At 38.7% G+C, this 8,721-nt stretch overlaps 1 protein-coding gene across 1 annotated transcript in view; it reads left to right on the top strand.

The window, feature by feature from the left end:
- Positions 1 to 7,998, top strand: part of URI1 (URI1 prefoldin like chaperone) — a 44,611-nt gene extending 36,613 nt beyond the window's left edge. Inside the window, exons 7-11 of the mRNA XM_040615855.1 lie at positions 1,419 to 1,599; positions 2,182 to 2,449; positions 3,020 to 3,162; positions 4,813 to 5,071; positions 7,392 to 7,998. Coding sequence (XP_040471789.1) covers positions 1,419 to 1,599; positions 2,182 to 2,449; positions 3,020 to 3,162; positions 4,813 to 5,071; positions 7,392 to 7,580 — 1,040 coding nt within the window. The 3' untranslated portion in view covers positions 7,581 to 7,998. The remainder of the gene's footprint in view (positions 1 to 1,418; positions 1,600 to 2,181; positions 2,450 to 3,019; positions 3,163 to 4,812; positions 5,072 to 7,391) is intronic.
- Positions 7,999 to 8,721: the final 723 nt, after the last annotated feature.

The raw sequence follows: 8,721 nt of genomic DNA, 5'->3' as shown, positions 1-8,721 counted from the left end.
ACAAGCTACTCTGATTACTTGGCTTACCTCAATTTATATTCAAATCTCAATAAAATACATTTCAGCCTTTTCTTAATGAGATGATGAAAAATGCTACCCCATGGAAGAGTAGGGGACACACATTCCAACATAACTTACAGTCACCTGTTTGCTTTTTAATGTTGCTATTGAATTTGTATTTAACTCCGGATTAAAGTATAAGCTGGCGTATTTGAATAAGGATATCTTTAAGCCATGAGTTCTTAAATTTTTTTTAAAATGGCCGCACAATTGGTTAATAGAGATTTTAGAACTTGAAGGATGCTGAATAACAAAGCCATTGCACTACTGTTGATCAGATGCACAAAGCAAAGTTTCATAAAGACCTGTAGATGCTGGAGTCCCGTGGTACAGACAAAACGCTGCGGGTACTTGTGGCAGTGATGGAAGGGGAAGGGTCCTCACCCCTGTAAAGAGGTGCTGTGTTGGGGGGCTGCTGATGGACAGCGGGAAACTTCCCTTGGGACCCTGTGTGGGACTGTGCAGAAACAGGCGGTGTCCCTGGGACCTGCCAGTCAGGGGGGGAAGGTGGATTAAAGAAGCAGTCCTGCCCTTCACACGTACAGGGCTAAAGTGTTAGTATTGTTGGCAGGCGGCGTGTTCCCCATGTGCTAGACAGCACTCAAACAGTAAAAAGTATTCCCCATCCTCAATGGATGCACCATTTTACTAGGTAGCAAAGCTTTTAAATGCCAGCAGGAACTTGTCAGTGACTACCGTTTACTCACAAGTGTATACCTCAGGTCACCTCTGAAGCTTTAAAGGGGGTTATATCTGTCATTTCTGAAAGGCAGGTTTTTGTATGTTTTTCAGAGCGGGTCTTTTTCACCAAAATAAGTGATTCACTATGACTGGATTTTGGTCAGAATTTCCAGATGACTCTGAAGATAACTTTTAATGATCTTCATTGTAAATTTGAAAAAATACAACCCAAAACAAAAAGTACTGCTTTTTAAATATAGGTCACTTTGTCCAAAATGAGCTTAAGTACAAACTAAATTTGTTTTCCCAGTTAATAAAATGTGCTGTTAATGGGACAGTGAGCAAATGTCACATTCACATGTTGGTACCTATCCGAGCAAATCAAAGTCTACTGTTTGGCACAAAGGGTAAAAAACCCCACGCTGTAATAAAACTGTCGTAGGATCAGTGTCTCCTGCTTTGTAAATAAACATCTTCGCTTTGCCTCGGTATTTCTGTAACATCCGGAGACTATTATCCTGCGCTGGTGCTCTGGTTCATTGACAGTTTCACTTAAACAGTTAAACAATAATTCGAAATGGAAAATGTTCTGCCCATATTCCTTAATTCCTTTGTGGTCCCCCCCATGTCTTTTTGTCAGTTGCTTCAGTAATTGCATCTTATTTTTTGTCACGCAGGAAAATACCGAACTGCTCACAAACCTCATTCAAAGCCAAAAGTATCAAACGTTTTTGAGGTAGATTTTCCAGCAAATGGAAGTGATACAAAATCAATGGGCCGTTTCCAGTCAGAGGAGGAACTGTGGGCCCGCTTAGAAGAGCTCGAGAGACAAGAAGAGATACTTGGTGAACTTGACAGGTACAGTGCTGCAGTAGCAGGGTAAGGTTTGGCATTCAGAAAGCTGTGGGGGTGTGGTTCTGTTTGTACAGAAAAGATCTCACTGTCAGTGCAAATAACTGACTGGACTGATGCAGTTAAAATCATAATAGGTGGGAGAAGGGTGGGACGTGAACAGAGAGTGCACTGCAAGGGCGAAGGTGCTAAAATCTGCCTCTGTGCAACTGCGGCAGGCCAACGCTCTAGTATTTTTTCTTTCAGATGATAGAAAAGGAGGAAGTAAAATCCATTTGCCACAGGCTAGGAAAATCCATTGTTCACAACGCAGGAGTTACACGTTTAGTGTTTAATGACGTCCTTAGATCTATTCTGATCCTAACGCAATTCATGTGTCATTAGCCAGAATGCCACGGTTTTGGTGTTTCCAGCTGACACGGAAAGGACATGGTCATACTTACAGAGTATAAAAAAGGTTCCACCTTCGGGCTAAAAATACAGTATCTGGGTAAAGAAAATGGTGTACAGGCTTGTTCATTATTTTGTATGCCTGTGTGTCTCGCGTGTGAGTTGTCTCGGTTCACTTAGCTATTTTTCATTTCGTAGGATGCCTGATACAGTTGAGACAAATGGAGAAGATACAACCTCTTCGGAAGAGGAGAAGGAAGATAAGAGGGCAGATCTGAATGGGACATATAGAGCAGAAGACTGTACTACTCAGGGCAACTTCCATAAAGAAGTAACAAATTCAGGCTTGTTTGGTGGCCAAGTTAATGGCTCTAGTTATTATCACAGCGATGATGAAGATGATATAGACATTGGAGATAACTCTGTTCCAACTATTTTTTTCTCTCATACTGTTGAACCTAAAAGGGTTTGTACTTTATTATTTTTATCTTTCTCTCAAGAGATTGTGTGAGACATATATACCGTATCTGAAATAGAAAATTTTAGATAATTTAGAATGCTAACTATAGGTGACATTTATTTGGATTTTTTTTTGAGGGCTTGAAACCCACTGTTTAAATCCTGCGGTTTCAAATACAGTATTAAAAAATTATCTCGAAATGTATACCTTGCTGTGCTGGCTTCTGGCTGCTGTAAAAGGTAGTATCCTGTCCAGGAGTTTTTAAAATGACTTTTTACTTGACTTGAAATTGACTTTTGAACAGCTCAGTTGTTGAGGAGAGTTTGAATAAGTAGATTGTCATATACTATGTGCAAAATCTGTGCACATTAGTGCAAAGAAATGGCCCAGCCTAGTGCAAGTGGTAAAGAATAAACAGTTCACACTGTGAATGTTACCATTCATCCATTTGTTTTAATTTATCTATGCTTTGTAGTCCCCAACTGCTTGAATAGGAGAATGTCAGAAGTCAGTTGATCTGCAGCCTGGCGATTGTTGATTTTATGGTCTAGACCATCATTTGTGTTCAATTTTCAGGTAAGAATAAACACAGGAAAAAATACTACTTTGAAATTCAGTGAAAAGAAAGAAGAGGCCAAGCGTAAAAGGAAGAACAGCAGTGGCAATGGCCATGCAACTCCAGAACTGCCTAACATCAAAACCCCAGCAGACATTTACCGGTGTGTAATTTATAGCATTGGCATGTGAGCTTTCCCCTTAGCAGACCTTCGCTTTTCATTTCTGTTCACCTATAGTATGAAGCCGAGCCTACTATTCCCTAAAAGAAACAGCTGGAACTGAATTTACTACTTAAAAATGAAAGTTTGTGGCTTCTGCATGGTTGCCATGCTTTCATATCCATAAAACACTTCTTAGCTTAAGAGTTCCTTTTCCAACTAGCAATTCGTCATTTATCTACTTTTTTCAGAGTTTCTGAAATTGAAGTAAATTTGCTAGTACGTATGCCCTGCATGAAGGAATACAGCAGTTACCTTACATATTCTGGTTAATTCTATGTCATTTGCTCCTGTGTTTGTTTTCAAACATAACTGACCAGATCTGTCACTTGTAATAGTCCTCCTGTTCCAGTTACTAATTGTTTCGTTTTGTCTCTTCCTTTCTAGTATCTTCAGAATATACTCAGGTCTTTGCATAATTTCTCTTGCATTCTCTCTCCCTGACTTTAGTCCTTTACTGTCTCTATTCTCTGTAAAAAGAAGTGCTCACCTGCTCAAAGAGTTTAAAAAAGTCTTGGGCTCAGAAGTCTGTATAAAACACTAATCTAAGGTGACGGGAGAGTTAAAACAAGTATTTAGGTTTGTAAAGATGAACACCAGACCTATTAGATCGGTTGATTAAGTGCTTGTGAAAATCACACTGCATTTGTATGTCATTGTATTCCGGCACCTAAATATTTAACAAAATGTGTCACAAATCGTGAAAAGGTAAAAACCCATCCTGTAATGGCAGCTGCTGGGGCTGAAGATGAGGTAAAAGGTTCTTGGTGCTCTCCCTGAGCTCTGCAAAGGAACTCCCATCTTCTGTGGAGATATGCAAGTGTTCCCGTGAGTGCCTGCTGAATAAAGCTGTTAAGAGACAAGTAACACCATTAAAACTCATCCAGTCATCGGGCTCCTCCTTTGTGAGTTTGATAAAATCAGCACTGTCTTCTGATGCCACTCTTTCTCCTCCACCCACCCTTGACTTCTTTAAGTCACGGAGATGGAGTACAAACTGTAGGAAGAGGCCTCTCTATCAGTTTACAGTCTGTTAATACTTGAAAAGAGTCTTCGTGTTGGTGTGATCTTAAAAGCTGATTTTTTATATTTTTGTTTGTTTGTTTGTTGCTGAAAGCAGATTATAGCACTTGTCAGGAAAAAGCTTCATCTTTTCTATGTGCAATGAATGCTTCAAGTATTTGTTTTTATATTCTACATTTGACAAGGACTTTATTCTAGAGGACCTTCCTTCGTGATCTTCTGTTTCTCTTTACAGAAACAACCCTGACAATCGTTTAGTTTACCTTTTTTCTAACTTTTTGTAACTCATGCTATTCTGTTTTCTAATGCTTTTCAAAGAGCTATACATTGTCTGCTGGAAGAGCATACCAACTTAATGCTTGAATAAAGGGCATAACAGTGTTTGCTCTGCAGAATTGATTCTTGTACGTTGGTAAATAAGATGCCTCTAAAGGTACGATGTAATTCTGCAGCGAAAAAGTTGGAAAAAAGCACATCATAATTAATTTGTACAAAAGACAAAGCAAGATCACTGTAAATTTGTCATCTGATCCTGAAATGGTTTATTAAAGCTAACATTTTCCTTTATAGAGTCTTTGTTGATGTTGTGAATGGAGAATATGTCCCTCGTAAATCAATTTTGAAGTCTCGAAGCAGAGAGAACAGTGTTTGTAGCGATACCAGTGAGAACAGTGCTGCTGAGTTTGATGACAGACGAGGAGTTCAGAGGAGTATTAGCTGTGATGAAGCTACTCAGAGTGACAACAGTGAAGGCATACTGGAGGAAGAGGAGGAGGAGGGGCAGCAGCAGCTACCAAAAAAGCTTCCTCCCTCTTCAGGGACAACCGAGGTACAGTTTTTAATTAATTATTGATTGTTGGCAGGGATAAAAACGAGAAATCTAATGGCTGTAGTTGCCTATACCATCAGTTTGATATCTTTAAAATAATTTTCTAACTCCTACCTAGTTTGCTTCAGAAGGACATTATCAGGTGACAAGCTTCTGTCATGTGCATCCTAGGGGCGGGGGGAAGGAGACGAGTCATGTGGCTTCCCCAAGACCTGAAGCTGTTCTGTAAAGATCTGGTGAAGTAGTCGCTTGCCAGTGTTACTGAAACCAGTGTCATGTCTACCGGGTCATCCTGAAAATTTCACTGCAGGATATACAGTGGGATTAAAAAAAAAAAAAAAAAAAAGACTATGTGCTTCATAGTGGAGAGGGAAGAGTCGATTCTCTGTAACCTGTGTTGCACAGCTGCTAGACAGCTAATTTCTAGGTGGTGTTTTAAAGTTTTAAAACACAGAAGTATCAGCTGAGTTATTACTTGGACATGCTAAAGGCAGAGGAATTGCCCTGTGGAAGAAGGCATTACTCCTCCACTCATCCTATTCCAGACTGGGGCCATTAGCGATCCCAAACAAATCTATTTTCATGCGTTTGGAAAGTTCAGGGCTTCATCATAAAGAAAAGAGACTGTTAGACGTAAGGGAAAATGTACAGTTGCTTAGTGACTGGATGAACACAAGAATTAAATGTAGCCGCTGCTCTGAAATTCATGGCATAGGGTATTCTTCATTTTTATTTTGTGAGGACTTACACTAATTTTTTCAAACCAGATGAAGCTGAGTTTTCAGTAGTTCCCAATGCAGTGGGCAAGTTCAATGAAAACACTATTTTTAGAAAAATTATTTTTGACAAGAAATGAATTCCTCATAAAAGCTATTGTTTATCATCATTTTTCATACAAGCAGCTACAGATGCATCCAGGCAGGATGTGAAGATTCATGGTGGAAGATCCATCTGTAGACTTAGATACTTAACGTTGCATACTTCCTGGAATATATTTGCTGTATTTTTATAAAACATCTAAGTACACTTTAGAAGTTACCCATTAGTCCATTTTCTGAATATGACGTGATTATTCTCTACAATGTAATGTGTTTGCTAAGTAACTGCAGGAGAGTGAGCAAAACACTCATTAGACATGCCTTCTTAAAGGCTGCTGGTTTGCTTTTGGTTGTTTTTGTGGGTGTTTGAAATACATTATTTCTCCGTGACCACTTGCAACACAGTAACTTTTTTTGTTTCTACTTTTACCAGAGTTGTCTTGAATTGTATTCTGCTTACCTGTTTTTGAAAATGAGCATGTTGTTGTAACAGTGCAGTTGTGCACAGGCACGGCTTTGGGCATACTGTGGCTATTGGAGCAGAAAACAAAGAAACACTGCTTTTTTTGCAGGTCCTGCAAGAAAAGAATGGCTGGTTTGTTTTGCTTTGTTTTTCTTGGTAACTGAGTTATGAAAAAGCAGAACTAAGCATAGTTAATAAATCTGGTGTGCATTCCTTTGTGCCCTGTATGATCATCAAACCTTGGATGTAAACTGCTTCCCCTTGTCCTTAGGCATTCGGACTTCTGTGTTTTCAGTACATACTAGAGTGATTTGTTCTTAAATATGTTTATGAAAAGTAGTTCTGAGCTGCTTTTTTCCCAATGTTTTCCAAGAATCACGGTCATTTCTTAGTTAAGTTAAAAAGGATTCAAGTCATATAATCAGCTGCATATAAATTATCATTTTTAAACATTAAATGTTTTTATTAGACCTTTTATAGAGAGAAATAGTTGGAAGCGAGTTTGCTGTTCTCTTAAGTATAAATTGCTTTCACCATTTTTTGATCATATTTGGTAAGGAAAAAAGAACAAACAAAATACGTGCTTGCCAATTTGTATGCAGTGTGTCAGCTTGATGCAATTAGAAGATATTAAGTCATAAAATATGACGTATGATGGAAATGCTGACATACTCCAAGTTTGCAAAATCTCTCAATTCTTATCCAAAATGAAACTATATATTACATCAGCTGGTTTATTTCTTGAGCGTGTGTCGGTGAGTAGGCAAGTTTTTAGATCATTTGTGCAGTAGGATTGAGATTTAAGTAGTACATTTAAGACACCGTCTTTCATTCAGTCATCTTTGAACAAGCTATATTTTGAGGTTAATTACGATTTGGTTACTTATGCAAGGAACAATCATTGGTTTAAAGATATTTCTTTACTTTTGATTAAAAGAAATAACAATCCTAATCAGGCTAATATAGGGTAATGACCTTATGGGCATAGCTTCACATTTGCATTTTATTAGCTCATTTTGAGTATTCTCTTCTTTTGTAGGCATTTTCCGGAACTGTTATAGAGAAGGAGCCTTTGTCTCCCTCCTTAATACCACACCCAGTCATTGCTCACCCAGTCCTGCCTACCATTCTGGAGAGAAAATCAGAGGAAGTTTTGTCCGAAGCATCAGAAGAAACTACAAAGAGGATTTCAAAATTCAAAGCTGCCAGAATGCAACAGACTAACTAGGTCCTGCCTAGCCAGCTGACGTCGGGGTATCATGTCTAGTTTCATATTTGTTGAGATTACGTAAAACTATATGCGTTGCACCTAGCTAGTTAAAAGAGTGTCCTATGTTAATTTGGCATTGGTTATCTTTTGAAACATTTATTGGCAACATTAAAAAAAAAAAAAAGTTCAGTGTTTGAACACTTGAGTATTCATCTTATTTTGTCGATTTCCCTGTGTGCTGTCAGCACCTTTGTATATGTTTGCCTTATGATAGCAGCACTTGGGTTCTTTTTCAAAAACTGTTCCTCACATACATTGTTTTTGTGTTTAAACCTAAATACAGGCAGTTTTGTGCCAGCTGTGATGTTCTACATACCATATGGACCATTTTAAGGAAACTTTTCACATTTCAAATAGATTCACCAATTATATTGCATTACTTGCTTTAGCATTTTAAGACACACTTGTATTCACATTCTTGTAGTTTTGCAACTAGGTGTCTGCTAAAAGTTTTTTTCCTTCTTTCAAACCTCTCTGATATCTCACTGTACAGATCTATAAAACGCTGGGTTCGTGTACATTGCAGGGAAGTTTCTTTGATGGAAAAGGGTATTTTGTAAAATTAAATTTTCAGTAAAAAAGCTGTGAAAGTCGTGTGTTTTTTGCTGCTTTACTACTAATTTGGAAACAAGGCAGAGAGGTTTTTATTTTGAACTTGCATTTCTAGCTTGAAGTGTTTACTACCACATGGACATAAAAGCAGTCCATTCTCTTCTGCCATTGTGTTTTAACCTCCTGCTAATGAATGTCCATGGAAATTGAATGCTCTTAAGGAGAGAAGCATAAACTCAGGCTCTGATTACAAAATCTCCCAGTTCTTTTGTATACTCAGGAAACATTGTAATTGTCTTGGGAATGCCCAGAGGGAGTCAGCACTAAGGAAAAATGTCTTAATGCTTCAACTTTATTTCAAAACACAACAGCACTGCAGCACTCGGGGTACAGTTCTGTGTATCCTTCTCATGACTGAGAGCAATCCCGGCTCTCGGAGTCCCTGCCCCGCTGCCCCTTCTACCGGCTTGCTGCCCCCTCCCTTGTGCTGACACAGCTTTTGTTGGGGCCACCCCTTGAATGATAGTAGGTGACAAGAGCTGGGTTT

Source organism: Falco naumanni, chromosome 15 (genome assembly GCF_017639655.2).
Source record: "Falco naumanni isolate bFalNau1 chromosome 15, bFalNau1.pat, whole genome shotgun sequence".
NCBI classification, from domain to species: Eukaryota; Metazoa; Chordata; class Aves; order Falconiformes; family Falconidae; genus Falco; species Falco naumanni.
This window is presented reverse-complemented; position numbering and strand designations above follow the sequence as displayed.